Raw genomic sequence first — 19,771 nt, 5'->3', positions numbered from 1 at the left:
AGATGCTGGCAAACTGTTTCATTAGAATAGTCCTGCAACTTTAGACAGAAATATTTCTCGATATGGTTGTCTTTAATACATTTGTTTCCTTGAATACTTCAGTGGTTTGTGTTATTCTAAAATGATCAACTCATGCCCTTTGACCATGGGCTCCAATCACATGTTAAAGGAACTAGATGCCTGCATGATTCAGTAGTAAATAAACGTCTTCAATTAATGTTTCTAAACAAGTAAAAGCTCCTCATGAATGCACCATAAGAGATTCAGTATTTACTGAAGCGTGGATAATCTCCATCCCCAGTTTCAGCAGCTGTTCCAGTTACAGACATGTTCAAAAACTACCTGCAAGTGCATTAATAGCCTACTGAAGAAATCAAGAAGTCTTGCCTTATACATGATGAAAAGTATTTCTAACTTTCAGTACAAAACTCAAGACAACTTTGTCATCTCCAACCAATATACAACCTCTGGTACTGAATGCCTGGGATTTTTGCCTCCTTTTTATTGCAGAAAAACTGAACATGCACAGTCCTTGGAGCTGCTTAGTCTCTCAAGGCAGTCGGTGAACTGCACACATAGGGGACTGAGGAGATTCTGGACCCTTCAGTGACAAAAGATGATGGTATTAGGATTGGAGAGAACATATCACAGATGCAAATGATTGTATGGAAATAGTGACCAAAGCAGTGATGTACCTAGAATTTCGTTACGCAGCTCCTCAGTAATAACGTATATATCATCCGGATCCACGTAATACAGGCGCCTTTCTGATGGGTCACTAGCTGCTGCTTTCAGTTCCATATAGTTGCCTCTGCCCGTGCTAACAATGAAAATTGTTGCTCCAAGGTCCTTGAGGAGCTGGATGGGCTCTAATATATCGTCTGATGATGCCCCATCTGTTAGCCATACAAGGACTTTAGGAACATCTGGTCTGGCACCAGCTTTCTGTGTGAACATGGTGTCCTTGGCACGAGTCATTGCTTTGCCAGTATTGGTGTCGCCCAGTTTCTGCTCCATATTCAGAAGACCCCATTGGAGAGCAGTGTTTGACATGTATTTGTTGAAAGGAAACTCCAACACTGGGTCATCACTAATGTGCATGAAGCTGACTTGCACATCGCTGGGGCCTATGGTGAATGGCTTCAATAAATCAACAACAAACTCTTTCAATTCAGTGAACTCATAGGGCAAGATACTCCCAGAACTGTCCATCAAGAAGAGCAGATCTCCTTCTGCATCCTCTACAGAATATTCAGCTCCTGTGCAAGAAGGAAGAAAGACAATAGATTAAATTAGAATAAAGGCACAGCTATCAACTGAGCTGAAACATCAACTTGTTTCTCTCACTGATAATGCCCAATCTGCTGGATGCTTTCAGTGTTTTCTTGTGGATTTTATTGCGAATCAATATTTGCATTGGCACAGAATTAAATTCTATTTACAAATGTTACTAACGATCTCGACACTGAGGTGTCGAGATATGAGAAAGATCCTGAGAATCTTTAGGTTGCAAGTCAGAATATACTATCTGACTCCAGCAATCAATAGTGAGTATGGTTCTGGGGATGGAGAGGCAATTTTGATAACCCTCCTGCCAAAAGGATATTGATGCATTTCTAATGGGGTTGATTAGACAATGAAAGCATTTCTGGCTGCTTCCAACTTCAAACTCGAGGCGAACACCTTTATTTTAAATTGACTTACATTCTCCCTGTGTCTGCGTGAGTTTCCTCTGGGTGCTCCAGTTTCCTCCCACAACCCAAAGATGTGCAGGTTAGGTGGAATAGCCATGCTAAATTGCCCATAGTGTTCAGGGATATGTAGATTAGGGGTAAATGTAGAGTAATGGGGGAATGGGTTTGGGTGGAATACTGTTTGGAGGGTCAGTGTGGACTTGTAGGGCCAAAGGGCCTGTTTCCACGCTGTAGGGATTCTATGAAATTCTATAACTGCTGACCTGTCTCCACTGTATTGGGTATTGGCAGGATGAGCTGTCAATCAAATCTTCTCACTCTAATCATCCACCCTATTTAAATAGTCTGCTTAAATGCAATCAATCCTGTGTTGTGCTCAGTGGGAGATAATCATTCACACATTCAGCATCCTCTCTGAAATGTATGAATGAATGCACTTGTCTCAAACTGATGTGGTCTTTGAGAAGCACAATTCTGTTTGTCTCGTCTATTAGGTTTTATTAAATGCGGTTATTACAGTAAATAAATAACCTGAAATGCCTCCAAAACTGAAAATTCAATGATTTCAAAATGGAAACTGCTGGCTGACTAGCTTTACCTATGAGTTTTCCAATGTTTTTATGGCATAAGTTGAGGTTTTGCACTTGATTGCTTTCTGTTAATTATCCCACAATTGCAATTAATTCCTATCAAAGGAAAAAATGGAAAGGAATACTGTACAATCAATTTTTTCGGTAAAATGGTCTACTCATCAACTATTAGGGCAAGGAAATGGAGTAAGTCAACATTTGACAGCATTGGTGAAAGTTTACAGGCCTGAAACCTTAACTCTCATACTCTCTCCACAGATGCTGCCAAGACCGACTGAGCATTTCTGGCAGTTTCTGCTTTGAGTTCTGCTGGTGCCCTCGACAAATTAATCCCTCATCCGTCATTGGTAACAAACAACTAGTAGTCACTTATTTCACTGCTGTTTGTAGGAGTCTACTCAGAAATTGTTTATTTGTTTAATACAAAATTCACTGCAGTTCAAAGATATTTCATTGGCTCTGGGGCACTTTGAGGTTGTGAAGAGCAGCTCTACGAATCAATCCACATCATTACAAAGCCTTAGAAGCATAAAGGAGTACCTACTCCTGGATCAAGAGACCTGGGTTCAAGTCCCATCTACTCCAGAACTGTGTCACAACAGCTCTGAACAGGTAGATTAGAAAGATAGGCTTAATAAAACATTTAAAATAAAAAAAAATTATAATCAGAAGGGAAAACGTGACAAGGTGGATTTCAGTAGTTTGAAGATTTAAATTATGAGTGATGGTTGGACCATTCTTCTTACTGTGGTACCCTTTCCCTCAAACCAGTTCACTGTCATACCACACTGCCATGTTCATTGGCTATACTTTGGTTCATTCCCCTCAATTCTTGTCTGACATTTGTAACTAGCAGTGTATTAGGCAGGTATTACACAGCAGAACTTCACAGTGAGGTTCAAAGTTTCCAAAGTGGCCCTTAAAAGAAATATGAAACTTGCATCTGCGAGTTAATGAAATAAAAATTAAATCTGAACAGTAAGTAAATGTGGTAGTCAGTGATTCAAGAGAGGACACACAAACCAGAATTGATGGTAATACAAGCTGCTGGTAAGGCTGACTAACAGCCATACAAAAGATTTATGTTTGGCCCCAAGCAGTGTGTAAATGCATAAGAAGTGACTCTATTGTGCTTGAAGCACAATAATATATGATTCATTCAACTTGAGACAATCATACTCCATACACAGCAGATCAAAGACAGGCACTCCCAGTGCACATAAGCCACTTAGCCTTCTTTGTCATGTACCCTTGTCACCCTGCTATCAATGGGTTTCTGTCACTTCCAATAAAAGTTGGTGCATAAAATAATTGCTCTTGCAGTATTTGTCCAAAATGGAGTCATAGAGCTGTACATCATGGAAACAGATCCTTCAGTCCAACTTGTCCATACCAACCAGATATCCTAAATTAATCTAGTCCAATTTACCAGTCTTTGGCCTACATCACTCTAAACCCTTCCTGTTCTTAAATAAAATAGACTTTTACACAACTAGTAACAGTTGCTTTTTTTAAATAAAATCATTCCATTAAGACATGTTATAACATATTTCTGTAGCAGGCGGGACTTGAGCTCAGAACTCCTCTCCCAGAGGTAGGGACATTATCACCACATCACAAGAATCCTTCTGTGAACTAGCTCACTACCCCCGCTCAGCGAGACAATTGCTGCATGTAAATTGCAGCTGTTGTTAATTCTTTATAAAGACTAAACACATTCATGCACTTAAGAATGGACTGGATTAGGAATACACTTTACAAGAAGTTATGAACTTTTTTTCTCATGAAGGTGAACTTTGTTTGACTATTCATGAAAAACTTTGCATTTCAGACATGCAACGTAAACATCAAGCATGGCCTCAGCTGGTACAGCACCAGCAGGGGGCAGAGTAAAGCTCCATCTATACTGCCCAACACACACTCAGGTATCGCATAAGTTAATTACAGAGTAACAGTGAGGAACTCACAAATCAGGATCAAGAGTAGGCTATTCATTTCCTCCAGCCAGTTCTTCTATTCAATAACATCATGCTGATCTGATTGTAACCTCAAAGCCATTTTCCTGCCAACCCCCAATAACATTTCCCCCCTTGTTTAACAAGAATCTCTCTACCTCTGTCTGAAAAATATTCAAGGACTCTGCTTCCACCACCCAAACATGAAGGGAGTTCCAAAGACTCTCAACTTTCAAAGAAAAATATTCGCCTAACCTCAGTTTGAAATGGGCAAACCCTGATTTTTAAAAAAGTGACCCCTAATTTGAGAATTTTCCATGAGCAGAAACATCATGTCCAGATCTACCCCGTCAAAACCCTTCAGGATTTTGGTTATTTCAATCAATTTATCTTTAGTTTTCTAACCTCTGGCAGATATGAGCCTAGCCTATTAATCATTCCTCCGAAGGCAACTCTCCCATGCCAGGTGATAGTCTAGCAAGCCTTCTCCGAACTACAATTTACTTCCTTCTGTAAATAAGATGGCCACTATTATGTGGTCTCAGCATTGCCCTGCACAACTGAAGCATAGCTTCCCTACATTTACATTCAGTTTCCTTTATGGTAAATGCTAACTTTCTATGAGCTTTGCTAATTAGTTCTGTATGGAGGAAGTGAGGACTGCAGATGCTAGAGATCAGGAATGAGGATTGCTCATTCTTGATGAAGGGCTTATGCCCGAAACATCGACTCTCCTGCACCTTGGATGCTGCTTGACCGGCTGTGGTTTTCCAGCACCACACTCTTCGACTAACTATTTCTGTACCTGCATTCTAACCTTTTGCAATTCATGTAGACAGACACCTGAAAACACTGCATCTCAGAGCTCTGACATTGTTTAGATAATATGGTTCTTTTTCATTCTTCCTGTCAAAGGAACAATTTCACATGTTCCAACATTATACTCCATTTGCCGCATCTTAGGCCACTCACATTATACTCCATTTGCCACATCATTGTTGACTCACGCAACCCATCAATGTATTTTGTAATCACACATCTCCTACCTATCTTTGGGTCATCAGCAAATTTTGGAACCATACCTCCTGTGCTTTTATTAATATAAATTATCAGTAGCTAAGGTCCAAGTACCAATCCATGTGACACACCATTTATTACATATTGCCAATCTGAAAAGGACGCATTTACAGTTACTGTCTGCTTTCTGATAGCCAGCTAATCTTTCATCCATGTTGATGTTTGACTCTCCTAACCATTGCTCTCCTATGTCAAGTATAGTGGAGGGTAAGCATAGAATGGGCGGCACGGTGGCACAGTGGTTAGCACTGCTGCCTCACAGCGCCAGAGACCCGGGTTCAATTCCCGCCTCAGGCGACTGACTGTGTGGAGTTTGCACATTCTCCCAGTGTCTGGGTGGGTTTCCTCTGGGTGCTCCGGTTTCCTCCCACACTCCAGATGTGCAGGTCAGGTGAATTGGCCATGCTAAATTGCCCGTAGTGTTAGGTAAGGGGTAGATGTAGGGGTATGGGTGGGTTACGCTTCGGCGGGGCGGTGTGGACTTGTTGGGCCGAAGGGCCTGTTTCCACACTGTAAGTAATCTAATCTAATCTAAAGAATGAAGTTCTTTCAACCATGTCTTAATAATGTGCTTCAGGTCAATACTGTACCCGTGTGACGTTGCTAATGTGTGGATTGCTGTAATTTTATATTTAAATCACATGTTTAAAAATATATTGCCAGTATATTTTTGTCCGATGTTAGAAAATCATTCAGCCCACCTTAACTAAGTCAAAAGGATCCTAAACTCTTTTCATTGCAGCATTCTATTCATTCTGAAAAAAAATTGTAAGTTTGTTTTCCCTATTAACTTTTTTCAAAGTTTGTTCCACATATTAAACAATGTTTGTATAAAGAAGTATTTATTATCCTTTTACCACACTGTATGTTTTACTAGGTGGAATCTTTGTTGGCTGGATCTTAAGAGTTAACAGAAAAGGCACACTTGCCGTTGACTCCTTGCAACACTCCAAGCAGTTTGGGTGGTTATATAAAATGGAAACGTTGATATGGTGATCCACTCTATACGCTTTCTAATTTTTTCTTCTCCTGACTTAACTGGGAAATTAAAGCATTGGAGGCATATAGTAAGTGATTAATTCAGTCTCACCCACTTAATACCATCACACAAAGTCAAAATACCCCCTGACAAGTGTCAAGTCTATTAAGGATCCTAAATCTCTTTCAGCTCTATTGATAATTACTGCAATATCATCATGGACTAAATCTGCCAAATAGTCTTTACATGTGTGTGAACAAAATTTAATTTACTTCCCTTGAATTGCAACTGTCATTCTGTTCCATGATATATTTTATCCAACTCATTCTGTAATTTCAGGGCAGTTTTCTCCAAATTCACTGCATCTCTTACTTTGGTACAATCTGAGGATTGATCACTTTGCATTTAGTTTCTGAATTCAGGTCATTTACGTAAATTAAAAATAGCTATAGTTTCAACACCAGTCTGTCCAGACCAACTTAATTCCTTCTGCAAGCACTCATTTTTCCCAACTATTTGATCAATGATTTATCTAATCAGAGGGTTTACTCTGGATCACTGACATACTGAGTTTAATTAGCAGTCTCGTTGCAGAATTACATCAAATATCTTTTAGAAGTCAATATAGGACTTTCCACAGTTGACTGGAGTTGTCACTTCATTGATGACATTGAAGGTGTATGTCAGGCAGTGTCCTTCTGAATCTATGATGATTTGTTTACTAAATTATTGTACTGATCGTCCTCAAATTTCAATCTGACATCCATTCGTCATTTTATTTTGAAGTAAATGGATCTTTAGTTGTACCTCTGCTTTCCAATACAGGCACTAGTTTACCCTGTTTTCAATTTTCTGCTGCCTAATTCCTACCTAGTGTCTCCCTCATATTCATTGTTTGTGTTACTCAAATCTCCATTTTGGTCTCTCAGCCCTCTGAGATAAACAATCATCCATCTCCGAGGACATATTTGCTTTGTGCTCTTTTAAGCTGTCTAAAGAGTACAATTTTACTCATTTGAAGTGATGAATTTTGCTTAGGCTATTCCTGTTTTGGAAGCACACATTGTCCTATCTGAATTGTTGAAAGGATGTTTATGACTTGTGTTCATGTTCGGTTTCAAACTTGTTTACAGATGTTGAAGTTATCAACAACAAATCACATTAAAATAACATAACAGCGAAACACTTCAAAGCACTTCCCTAGCCTAATACATTTTAATACTGGAAAAGACATTTAATTTCACTAAAGTGCCAAGCCACTGCCTCTACAATTTTTATCTAGCTTTTTCTTTGTACCTCTGACTACTATTTTTGGATTGCTTAATTATTAATTCCAGTTTATTTTTTTTCAAGATTATTTATTATTCTTGTTCTCTAATTTGTTTATTAATCTATTCAAGATCACATTTGTTTAAGCTTGTTGATAACCAGGAATGTAACTAACTTTCATGCTCAGTGTTATGTCTATAAAAGGAGTTCCACTTGACCTCTGCTGAAGCACTGTTACATGACCTCTCCAAAACTGGTGTGTTAGTTGTTCTCCCATTTCTTCGAATTGAGCCTTTTGATGGCCATTTACAATCTCCTGACTTATATATTTGACTTCATATTGAACTTGAACATTTTGTACTCATTATGCTACAGGGGGTCCATTAATAACAGCGATGCCTGATACACAATCAAGATGCTGGAAATTTCACAAATATAATCCAAAAATGCTGGAAGCACACAGCATTACTGCTGGGCAGTAACTTTGGAGAGAAAAACAGACTTGACATTTTAGGTTGTAATCTTTTTTGAATGGTCACAAATATGAAAGTCTATTGTTTTTTAACTTTCCAGACACCTGACTAGAGTGTTATCTCCTGTCAGAGTGAGGTAAACACTGTGTCTTTAGGTTTCTAGTAATACAGTAGAACATGAAGCAGATATACAGTACATTTAGCAAGACAAAACTTGAAGCCACAGATTGCTTTCATAAATCAAACCTTTCTATTAAAATAAAACTTCCCTATTCTCACATACTCTTTCCATCTCTTCACAGTACACACCTCCAGAAGGGAGGGTAGTTTGTAACAAACTGCTCTTGACAGCTTTAATGAATTTCACTTTTGGGATGTTCAACCTGAATAACGTCATTAAGATGCTTTCTCCCTATTTCAGAAATGATAGCAGCCTATATTCCAGGTGTGAGGACTGTGTAGATGCACAGGAAAGCCCCATTGCTCTTTGATGAGAGATTATTGCTGTCTGCAATACAGTTCAAATCCAAGTTTATCGCTGGCTTGGTCCACAAACAGGAAATGGCCATTTATTGCTTACAAGGGGACCAGCTAAAAATCACACCAATATGTTATCAGTAATAACTTGGATTCACGAGCCTTTGTTGTTTTGCTCATGGGGTTGGGGTGGGGTGATCACTAGGGAGTGTGTACACATTCCAATATGACGGCTTTGTATTTCAGGAGTGGCTAGACGCTAGTACCCAATGCAAAGTCAATACATGCTAAACTGGAGAAAAATTCTGATGTGGTAGGTCAGAGCTGGTTGCCAGGTTGTAGCTAAAGGGGTCTGAGTGTTTGAAATTATACTGGCAACAACTAAATGTGGGTGGGTGGGGGGTGGGGGGGTGGTGGGGGTGGGGATGTGGTGGAATAAGGTCGGGGGGTGGGGGGGAGGGGGGGGGAAGAGGGATGTCAGTGAAATAATATGGGACAGAAAACCATTAGGTTAAGCGGGTTGAGATACTACATGGCTCCAGGGTCTCTGTTGTCCACCGGGTTCACCCAGTTTAGAGGTGCTGTCATTAAAATGAGAGAGTGTTCTTTTATCCCCAGTGCATTCTCCACATGGGGCAGGTCAACAGCTGGCACACCTCCTCTTCCTTGAAGTGCCTGCTGGATGCCACCCACTTCTCAAAAGTTGCACCAAAGTCTCATCCGACCCAGGGAGAGGAGAGCACAGAATGGGAGACAGCAAATAAGCAAGCCCTGGGGACAATATTAAAGAAGTCCCCTTCCATGTCCCTCTCTGTATGTCCCTCTCTCCCCTTCAATTCCCCCACTCCCTCTCTCCCCTTCCCCTCCCCCTCCCCCTCCCCCTCCCCTCTCTCTTCCCTACCCCCTCTCCCCTTCCCCATGTTCCACTCTCCCCCTCTCTCTCTCCTTCATCTCCCCCTTCCCCTCCCCATGTCCAGCTCTCCCCCTCCCCCTTCCCATGTCCCCCTCTCCCCTTCCACTCCCCATGTGCCCCCTCTCCCCTTCCTCTCCCCATGTCCACCTCTCCCCTCTCCCCTTCCCATGTCCCCCTCTCCCCTTCCACTCCCCATGTGCCCCTCTCCCTTTCCCTTCCCCTCCTCATGTCTGCCCTCTTGCATCCCCCTCCCCATATCCCCCTCTCCCCTTCCTCTCCCCCTTCCCCTCCCCATGTCCACTTCTCACCTCTCCCCTTCCCATGTCCCCCTCTCCCCTTCCCCTCCCCATGTCCCCCCCCTCCCCTTCCCCTCCCCATGTCCCCCCTCTCCCCCTTCCCCTCCCCATGACTCCCCTTCCTCTCCCGATGTTTCCCCATGTCCCTCCTCTCCCCTTCCCCTCCCCATGACCCCTCCCCTCCCATGTCTCCACTCTCCCCTTCCCCTCCCCATGTCTCCCCTTCCCATGACCCCTCCCCTCCCCATGTCTCCCCTCTCCCATCCCCCTCCCCTCCCCATGTCTCCCCTCTCCCATCCCCCTCCCCTCCCCATGTCTCCCCTCTCCCCTTTCCCTCCCCATGTGTCCCCTCTCCCATTCCCCTCCACATGTCACCCTCTCCCTTTCCCCTTCCCCCTCCCCTTGTCTCCCCTTGTCCCAACTCTCCCCTTCCCCATGTCCCCCCTGTCCCCTTCCCCTCTTTGCTTGACTCCCCTCTCCCCTTCCCCTCCCCTTGTATCCCCTCTCCCCTTCCCCTCCCCTTGTATCCCCTCTCCCCTTCCCCTCCCCTTCCCTCCCCTCTTCCCTACCCCTCCCCATGTCCCCCCCTCCCCTTCCCCATGTCCCCCCTCTCCCCTTCCCCTCCCCTTGTCCCCCCTCTCCCCTTCCCCTCTCCACTTGTCTCCCCTCTCCCATTCCCCTCCCCTTGACTCCACTCTCCCCTTCCCTTTCCCCTGCCCATGTACTCCCTCTCCCCTTCCCCTCCCCTGGTCTCCCCTCTCCACTTCCCATGTCCCCCCCGTCCCCCCTCTCCCGCCTCTCCCCTTCCCCTCCCCATATCCCCCCTCTCCCCTTCCCCTCTTTGCTTGACTCCCTTCTCCCCTTCCCCTTCCCCTTCCCCTGTCTCCCCTCTCCCCTTCCTCTCCCCTTGTCTCCCCTCTCCCCATGTACCCCCTCTCCCCTTCCCCTCCCCATGTACCCCCCTCTCCCTTTCCCCTCCCCATGTACCCCCTCTCCCTTTCCCCCTCCCCATGTACCCCCTCTCCCCTTCCCCTCCCCCATGTACCCCCCTCTCCCCTTCCCTCCCCATGTACCCCCCTCTCCCCTTCCCTCCCCATGTACCCCCTCTCCCCTTCCCTCCCCATGTACCCCCACTCCCCTTCCCCTCTCCCCTTCCCCTCCCCATGTATCCCCTCTCCCCTTCCCCTCCCCATGTATCCCCTCTCCCCTACCCCGCCCCATGTACCCCCTCTCCCATTCCCCATGTCCCCCCTCATCCCCTTCCCCCTCCCCTTGTCTCCCCTCTCCCCTACCCCGCCCCATGTACCCCCCTCTCCCATTCCCCATGTCCCCCCTCTCCCCTTCCCCTCCCCTTGTCCCCCTCTCCATTCCCCCTCCCTTGACTCCACTCTCCATTCCCCCTCCCCCTGCCCCATGTACCCCCTCTCCCATTCCCCTCCCCTGGTCTCCCTCTCCCTTCCACTCCCCTTGTCTGCCCTTCCCCTTCCCTCCCCATGTCCCCCCTCTCCCCTTCCCCTCTCCCCATGTCCCCCCTCTCCCTTCCCCTCTCCCCATGTCCCTGTCTCCCCATGTCCCCCCTCTCCCCATGTCCCCCCTCCCCCATGTCCCCGTCTCCCCATGTCCCCCCTCTCCCCATGTCCCCCCCTCTCCCCATGTCCCCCCTCCCCCCATGTCCCCCCTTTCCACTTCCCCTCTCTCCCCTTCCCCTCTCCCCATGTCTTCCCTCTCCCCATGCCCCCCCCGCTCCCCATGTCCCCCTGCTCCCCTTCCCCTCCACATGTCCCCCCTCTCCTCTTCCCCTCCCCTTGTCTCCCCTCTCCCCTTGACTCCCCTCTCCCCCTCCCCTTCCGCTTGTCCCCCCTCTCCCCTTCCCGCTTGTCCCCCCTCTCCCCTCCCCTCCCCGCTTGTCCCCCCCTCACCTCTCCCCTCTCCGCTTGTCCCCCCTCTCCCCTCTTCGCTTGTCCCCCCCTCTCCCCTCTCCGCTTGTCCCCCCTCTACCCTTCCCCTCCCTGCTTGTCCCCACCTCCCCCTTCCCCGCTTGTCCTCCCCTCCCCGCTTGTCCCGCCCCTCCCCTCCCCTCCCCGCTTGTCCACCCCTCCCGTCCCCTCCCCGCTTGTCCCCCCCTCCCCTCCCCTCCCCTCCCCGCTTGTCCCCCTTCTCCCCGCTTGTCCCCCCTCTCCCCTCCCCTCCCCGCTTGTCCCCCCTCTCCCCTCCCCTCCCCGCTTGTCCCCCCCTCTCCCCCTCCCCTCCCCTCCCCGCTTGTCCCCCCTCTCCCCTCCCCGCTTGTCCTCCCTCTCCCCTCCCCTCCCCGCTTGTCCCCCCTCTCCCCTCCCCGCTTGTCCTCCCTCTCCCCTTCCCTCCCTGGTGTTCCCCCCCTCCCCTCCCCGCTTGTCCCCCCTCTCCCCCTCCCCGCTTGTCCCCCCCTCTCCCCTTACCCGCTGTCCCCCCTCTCCCCTCCCCTCCCCGCTTGTCCCCCCTCTCACCTCTCCCTCTCCATTTGTCCCCCCTCTCCCCTCTCCACTTGGCCCCCTCTCCCCTCTCCCGCTTGTCCCCCCCTCTACCCTTCCCCTCCCTGATTGTCCCCACCTTCCCCTTCCCGCTTGTCCCCCCCACCCCGCCCCCTCCCCGCTTGTCCTCCCCTCCCCTCCCCGCTTGTCCACCCCTCCCCCTCCCCTCCCCTCCCCGCTTGTCCCCCTTCTCCCCGCTTGTCCCCCCTCTCCCCTCCCCTCCCCGCTTGTCCCCCCCTCTCCCCTCCCCCTCCCCCTCCCGCTTGTCCCCCGCTCCCCCCTCCCCCTCCCCGCTTGTCCCCCTCTCTCCCCTCCCCTCCCCGCTTGTCCCCCCTCTCCCCTCCCCTCCCCGCTTGTCCCCCCTCTCCCCTCCCCCGCTTGTCCACCCTCTCCCCTTCCCCTCCCTGGTGTTCCCCCCCTCCCCTTCCCGCTTGTCCCCCCCTCCCCTTCCCGCTTGTCCCCCCCTCTCCCCTCCCCGCTTGTCCCTCCTCTCCCCTTCCCATCCCTGCTTTTCCCCCCTCTCCCATCCCCGCTTGTCCCCCCTCTCCCCTTCCCCTCCCTAGTTATCCTCTCCCCTTCCCATCCCTGCTTTTCCCCCCTCTCCCATCCCCGCTTGTCCCCCCTCTCCCCTTCCCCTCCCTAGTTATCCCCCTTCCCCTTCCCGCTTGTCCCCCCTCTCCCCTTCCCCTCCCTGCTTGTCCCCCCCTCCCCTTCCTGCCGGTCCCCCCTCTTCCCTTCCCGCTTGTCCCCCCTCTTCCCTTCCCACTTGTCCCCCCTCTCCCCTTCCCGCTTGTCCCCCCTCTCCCCCCTCTCCCCTTCCCGCATGTCCCCCCTCCCGCCTTGTCCCCCCTCCACCCTTCCCGCTTGACCCTCTCTCCCCTTCCCGCTTGTCCCCCCTCCCCGCTTGTCCCTCTCTCCCCTTCCCGCTTGTCCCCCCTCCCCGCTTGTCCCCCCTCCCCCCTTCCCGCTTGTCCCCCCTCTCCCCTTCCCGCTTGTCCCCCCTCTCCCCTTCCCGCTTGTCCCCCCTCCCCCTTCCCGCTTGCCCCCCCTCCCCCTTCCCGCTTGTCCCCCCTCCCCCTTCCCGCTTGTCCCCCCTCCCCCTTCCCACTTGCCCCCACTTCCCGCTTGCCCCCCTTTCACCTTCCCGCTTGTCCCCCCTCCCCTTCCCGCTTGTCTCCCCCTCTCCTCTCCCTCCCCGCTTGTCCCCCCCTCCCCTTCCCCGCTTGTCCCCCCCTCCCCTTCCCCGCTTGTCCCCCCACTCCCCTTCCCCGCTTGACGCCCCCTCCCCTTCCCCGCTTGTCCCCCCCCTCCCCTTCCCCGCTTGTCCCCCCCTCCCCTTCCCCGCTTGTCCCCCCTCCCCCCCTCCCCGCTTGGCCCCCCTCTCACCTTCCACTTCCCGCTTGGCCCCCACTCTCCCCATCCCGCTTGTCCCCCCCTCCCCTTCCCCGCTTGTCCCCCCTCTCCCCTTCCCCGCTTGTCCCCCCTCTCCCCTTCCCCGCTTGTCCCCCCTCCCCCCTTCCCCCTTCCCCGCTTGTCCCCCCTCCCCCCTTCCCCGCTTGTCCCCCCTCCCCCCTCCCCCCTTCCCGCGTGTCCCCCCTCCACCCTTCCCGCGTGTCCCCCCTCCCCTTCCCGCTTGTCTCCCCCTCTCCTCCCCCTCCCCGCTTGGCCTCCCTCTCCCCTTCCCCTTCCCGCTTGGCCCCCCTCTCCCCATCCCCCTTGGCCCCCCTCTCCCCTTCTCCTTCCCGCTTGTCCCCCCTCCCCCCTTCCCGCGTGTCCCCCCTCCCCTTCCCGCTTGTCTCCCCCTCTCCTCCCCCTCCCCGCTTGGCCTCCCTCTCCCCTTCCCCTTCCCGCTTGGCCCCCCTCTCCCCATCCCGCTTGGCCCCCCTCTCCCCTTCTCCTTCCCGCTTGTCCCCCCTCCCCCCTTCCCGCGTGTCCCCCTCCCCTTCCCGCTTGTCTCCCCCTCTCCTCCCCCTCCCCGCTTGGCCTCCCTCTCCCCTTCCCCTTCCCGCTTGGCCCCCCTCTCCCCATCCCCCTTGGCCCCCCTCTCCCCTTCTCCTTCCCGCTTGTCCCCCCTCCCCCCTTCCCGCGTGTCCCCCCTCCCCTTCCCGCTTGTCTCCCCCTCTCCTCCCCCTCCCCGCTTGGCCTCCCTCTCCCCTTCCCCTTCCCGCTTGGCCCCCCTCTCCCCATCCCGCTTGGCCCCCCTCTCCCCTTCTCCTTCCCGCTTGTCCCCCCTCCCCCCTTCCCGCGTGTCCCCCTCCCCTTCCCGCTTGTCTCCCCCTCTCCTCCCCCTCCCCGCTTGGCCTCCCTCTCCCCTTCCCCTTCCCGCTTGGCCCCCCTCTCCCCATCCCGCTTGGCCCCCATCTCCCCTTCTCCTTCCCGCTTGTCCCCCCTCCCCCCTTCCCGCGTGTCCCCCCTCCCCTTCCCGCTTGTCTCCCCCTCTCCTCCCCCTCCCCGCTTGGCCTCCCTCTCCCCTTCCCCTTCCCGCTTGGCCCCCCTCTCCCCATCCCGCTTGGCCCCCCTCTCCCCTTCTCCTTCCCGCTTGGCCCCCCTCTCCCCATCCCGCTTGGCCCCCGTCTCCCCTTCTCCTTCCCGCTTGGCCCCCCTCTCCCCTTCCCGCTTGGCCCCAGTCTCCCCTTCTCCTTCCCGCTTGGCCCCCCTCTCCCCTTCCCGCTTGTCCCCCCTCTCCCCATCCCATGTCCCCCCTCTCCCCATCCCGCTTGTCCCCCCTCTCCCCATCCCGCTTGTCCCCCCTCTCCCCATCCCGCTTGTCCCCCCTCTCCCCATCCCGCTTGTCCCCCCTCTCCCCATCCCCTTCCCGCTTGTCCCCTCTCTCCCCATCCCATGTCCCCCCTCTCCCCTTCCCCTTCCCGCTTGTCCCCCCTCTCCCCATCCCATGTCCCCCGTCTCCCCTTCCCCTTCCCGCTTGTCCCCCCTCTCCCCTTCCCCGCTTGTCCCTCCCCTTCCCCGCTTGACGCCCCCTCCCCTTCCCCGCTTGTCCCCCCCCTCCCCTTCCCCGCTTGTCCCCCCCCCTTCCCCGCTTGTACCCCCCCCACCCCTTCCCCGCTTGTCCCCCCCCCCTTCCCCGCTTGTCCCCCCCCTCCCCTTCCCCGCTTGTCCCCCCCCCCCACTTCCCCGCTTGTCCCCCCCCCCCCACTTCCCCGCTTGTCCCCCCTCCCCCCCTCACCGCTTGGCTCCCCTCTCACCTTCCACTTCCCGCTTGGCCTCCCCTCTCCCCATACCGCTTGTCCCCCCCTCCCCTTCCCCGCTTGTCCCCCCCCTCCCCTTCCCCGCTTGTCCCCCCCCTCGCCTTCCCCGCTTGTCCCCCCCCTCGCCTTCCCCGCTTGTCCCCCCCCTTCCCCGCTTGTTCCCCCCCCCTTCCCCGCTTGTCCCCCCCCCTCCCCTTCCCCGCTTGTCCCCCCCCTCCCCTTCCCCGCTTGTCCCCCCTCCCCCCCTCCCCGCTTGGCTCCCCTCTCACCTTCCACTTCCCGCTTGGCCTCCCCTCTCCCCATCCCGCTTGTCCCCCCCCTCCCCTTCCCCGCTTGTCCCCCTCTCCCCTTCCCCGCTTGGCTCCCCTCTCACCTTCCACTTCCCGCTTGGCTTCCCCTCTCCCCATACCGCTTGTCCCCCCCTCCCCTTCCCCGCTTGTCCCCCCCTCTCCCCTTCCCTGCTTGTCCCCCCTCCCCCATTCCCCGCTTGGCCCCCCTCTCACCTTCCACTTCCCACTTGGCCACCCCTCTCCCCATCCCGCTTGTCCCCCTCTCCCCTTCCCCGCTTGTCCCCCCCCTCCCCTTCCCCGCTTGTCCCCCCTCCCCCCCTCCCCGCTTTGCCCCCCTCTCACCTTCCACTTCCCGCTTGGCCCTCCCTCTCCCCATCCCGCTTCTCCCCCCTCTCCTCTTCCCCGCTTGTCCCCCCTCTCCCCTTCCCCGCTTGTCCCCCCTCCCCCCTTCCCCGCTTGTCCCCCCTCCCCCCTTCCCCGCTTGTCCCCCCTCCCCCCTTCCCCGCTTGTCCCCCCTCCCCCCTTCCCCGCTTGTCCCCCCTCCCCCCTTCCCCGCTTGTCCCTCCTCCCCCTTCCCCGCTTGTCCCTCCTCCCCCCTTCCCCGCTTGTCCCCCCTCCCCCCTTCCCGCGTGTCCCCCCTCCCCTTCCCGCTTGTCTCCCCCTCTCCTCCCCCTCCCCGCTTGGCCTCCCTCTCCCCTTCTCCTTCCCGCTTGGCCCCCCTCTCCCCATCCCGCTTGGCCCCCCTCTCCCCTTCTCCTTCCCGCTTGGCCCCCCTCTCCCCTTCTCCTTCCCGCTTGGCCCCCCTCTCCCCTTCCCGCTTGGCCCCCGTCTCCCCTTCTCCTTCCCGCTTGGCCCCCCTCTCCCCTTCCCGCTTGTCCCCCCTCTCCCCATCCCGCTTGTCCCCCCTCTCCCCATCCCGCTTGTCCCCCCTCTCCCCATCCCGCTTGTCCCCCCTCTCCCCATCCCGCTTGTCCCCCCTCTCCCCATCCCGCTTGTCCCCCCCTCTCCCCTTCCCCTTCCCGCTTGTCCCCCCTCTCCCCATCCCATGTCCCCCCTCTCCCCTTCCCCTTCCCGCTTGTCCCCCCTCTCCCCATCCCATGTCCCCCCTCTCCCCATCCCATTTCACCCCTCTCCCCTTCCCCTTCCCGCTTGTCCCCCCTCTCCCCATCCCATGTCCTCCGTCTCCCCTTCCCCTTCCCGCTTGTCCCCCCTCTACCCATCCCATGTCCCCCTCTCCCCTTCCCCTTCCCGCTTGTCCCCCCTCTCCCCTTCCCCTTCCCGCTCGGCCCCCCTCTCCCCACCCGCTTGGCCCCCCTCTCCCCTTCTCCTTCCCGCTCGGCCCCCCCTCTCCCCTTCCCGCTTGGCCCCCCCTCTCCCCTTCCCGCTTGTCCCCCCCTCTCCCCATCCAGCTTGTCCCCCCTCTCCCCATCCCGCTTGTCCCCCCTCTCCCCATCCCGCTTGTCCCCCCTCTCCCCATCCCGCTTGTCCCCCCTCTCCCCATCCCGCTTGTCCCCCCTCTCCCCATCCCATGTCCCCCCTCTCCCCTTCCCCTTCCCGCTTGTCTCCCCTCTCCCCATCCCATGTCCCCCCTCTCCCCTTCCCCTTCCCGCTTGTCCCCCCTCTCCCCTTCCCCTTCCCGCTTGGCCCCCCTCTCCCCATCCCATGTCCCCCGTCTCCCCTTCCCCTTCCCGCTTGTCCCCCCTCTCCCCATCCCATGTCCCCCCTCTCCCCTTCTCCTTCCCGCTTGTCCCCCCTCTCCCCATCCCATGTCCCCCCTCTCCCCTTCCCCTTCCCGCTTGGCCCCCCTCTCCCCATCCCATGTCCCCCCTCTGCCCTTCCCCTTCCCGCTTCTCCCCCCTCTCCCCATCCCATGTCGCCCCTCTCCCCTTCCCGCTTGTCCCCCCTCTCCCCATCCCGCTTGGCCCCCCTCTCCCCTTCCCCATCCCGCTTGGCCCCCCTCTCCCCATCCCGCTTGGCCCCCCTCTCCCCTTCCCCTTCCCGCTTGTCCCCCCTCTCCCCATCCCATGTCCCCCTCTCCCCTTCCCCTTCCCGCTTGTCCCCCCTCTCCCCATCCCATGTCCCCCTCTCCCCTTCCCCTTCCCGCTTGTCCCCCCTCTCCCCATTCCATGTCCCCCTCTCCCTTTCCCCTTCCCGCTTGTCCCCCCTCTCCCCATCCCATGTCCCCCTCTCCCCTTCCCCTCCCCGCTTGTACCCTCCTCCCCACTTGTCCCCCCTCTCCCCCTCCCCTCCCCCCTTCCCTTCCCCCTCCCCCTCCCCTCCCCCCTTCCCTTCCCCCTCCCCTTTCCCGCTTGTCCGCCCTCTCCCCTTCCCCGCTTGTCTCCCCTCTCCCCTTCCCCGCTTGTCCCCCCTCTCCCCTTCCCCGCTTGTCCCCCCTCTCCCCTTCCCCGCTTGTCCCCCCTCTCCCCTTCCCCGCTTGTCCCCCCTCTCCCCTTCCCCACTTGTCCCCCCTCTCCCCTTCCCCTTCCCCTGCCCGCTTGTCCCCCCTCTCCTGATCCCATGTCTCCCCTCTCCCCTTCCCCTCTCCCCATGTCTCCCCTCTCCCATCCCCCTTCCCCTTCCCGCTTGTCCCCCCTCTCCCCTTCCCCTCCCCATCTTCGCTCCCCTCATCCACCCTCCCTCCCATATCACCCTCCCTCCTATGCCCCTTCCCATCCAAAACTCCCTTCCCCATGGCCCTCCCATCCTCCCCAGGTCCCTCTCTCCCCTCAGTGCCCCCTCCGGGCCCGTGTCTCGCTCTCATCCCCCCGTCCCCTTCCAGCGGAGGACAGAGAAACAACTGGAACTTGGTTCCCTGACGATTCTGTCTCCTTTAACCGGGAAAGCCATTGAGATGCCTCAGTCCATACAGAGCCGTGTCTGTTTCCGATCCGTCCCAGCTGGGGCTGTGGATCTGAACGGAATTCGAACCCAGACAGAGAGAGAGAGAGAGAGAGAAAGAGAAAGAGCCCTCACCAGGTGATGAGAAACTCTGAACCATCCACACTTTTACAAAACAATCAAGTCATCTTGCACAATCCGTCTCCCCTGAGTTCCAGCAAGATCTGTCTCTGGGTCAGAAGGAGTGAAATTGGCAAGAATGAGATTTCAGGTGTAGATTTCGCCCCCCCCCCCAACCCAGGACCGGGAGGAAGAATGGGGTTCACTCTTGATGCAAGGATTCTCCTGCCCAGCCCTGGAGAGAGAACAATTTACCCCCAAAGTGGGTCTGAGGTGCTGGCCATAAATAACATCAATGCCATTCCAGCTACACACACAAACCCTGCAGTTTTGGAAACTGAGAAACCTGACATCTTACTGAGATTTGTCTTCAGCTGCTGAAATGTAACTTCTTCCTCAAGTGACAGATTTGAACCACCCTCCCTTCACCCCTCCCCAGGGTCCTGCCGCCCCCCCCCCCCTTGCATTCTGGCTCACCTGTGCACAGGAAGATCCAAGCGGCCAGCAGGAGGGACTGCAGACTGCTGCCCCGGAGTGGGAGCATGGCGGCTTGCAGCCCCCGATTCTGTCGGTCTCTGCTCATTCTCCAGCCAGCGGCACCTCGGCGCTGGACTCTCCGAGGGACCGTGCGAGCCACCCGGGGCACATTTCAAAGTGGAGCCGGCTTCCCGTGCCGCTGTGCCGGCGAATGGAGCTGCTCCCGCCCCGTGCACTGGGAGGGGGGTTGGGTGGAAGAGTTGGAGCGAAGGCAGAAGGAGAGAGCTCTGCGGTGGACTCTCTCTCTGTACATTTATTTCACGTTTTGAACCCGAGGCACAGCGTCACCGCGAACCTGGCACCGTGCCTGCAAAATAGAGAAACAAAACTTGAACAAACCCAAAGTTTAACCATCTTATCACCCGCAGAAATGAAAACTAAGGTCTCCCATAGCCCAACGCCCTCACTTCCTTACACCTTCAACAACATTTAGAACTCCCAGTTGCTGCAAACACAAAATCGGAATAGGATTAGGCCATTCGGCCCCTCCATATTACTCCTCCATTGGATAGCCAATCCTTATTGTGGCTTCCATTGTCTCACACTTCCT

The 19,771-nt window shown here is 54.9% G+C and overlaps 1 protein-coding gene across 2 annotated transcripts in view; it reads right to left on the bottom strand.

Annotated features, from left to right (window-relative positions):
* The window catches only part of vwa1 (von Willebrand factor A domain containing 1), a 47,545-nt gene extending 28,051 nt beyond the window's left edge, over nt 1–19,494 (bottom strand). Inside the window, exons 1-2 of one of the 2 annotated variants that reach the window (XM_072586502.1) lie at nt 19,162–19,494; nt 696–1,259 (exon numbers count right to left, since the gene is read on the bottom strand). In XM_072586502.1, the coding sequence (XP_072442603.1) occupies nt 696–1,259; nt 19,162–19,267 (670 nt within the window). In that variant the 5' untranslated portion in view covers nt 19,268–19,494. The remainder of the gene's footprint in view (nt 1–695; nt 1,260–19,161) is intronic. The other variant, XM_072586501.1, reaches the window with a different exon arrangement.
* Nucleotides 19,495–19,771: the final 277 nt, after the last annotated feature.

Source organism: Chiloscyllium punctatum, chromosome 16 (genome assembly GCF_047496795.1).
Source record: "Chiloscyllium punctatum isolate Juve2018m chromosome 16, sChiPun1.3, whole genome shotgun sequence".
Taxonomy (NCBI): Eukaryota; Metazoa; Chordata; class Chondrichthyes; order Orectolobiformes; family Hemiscylliidae; genus Chiloscyllium; species Chiloscyllium punctatum.
This window is presented reverse-complemented; position numbering and strand designations above follow the sequence as displayed.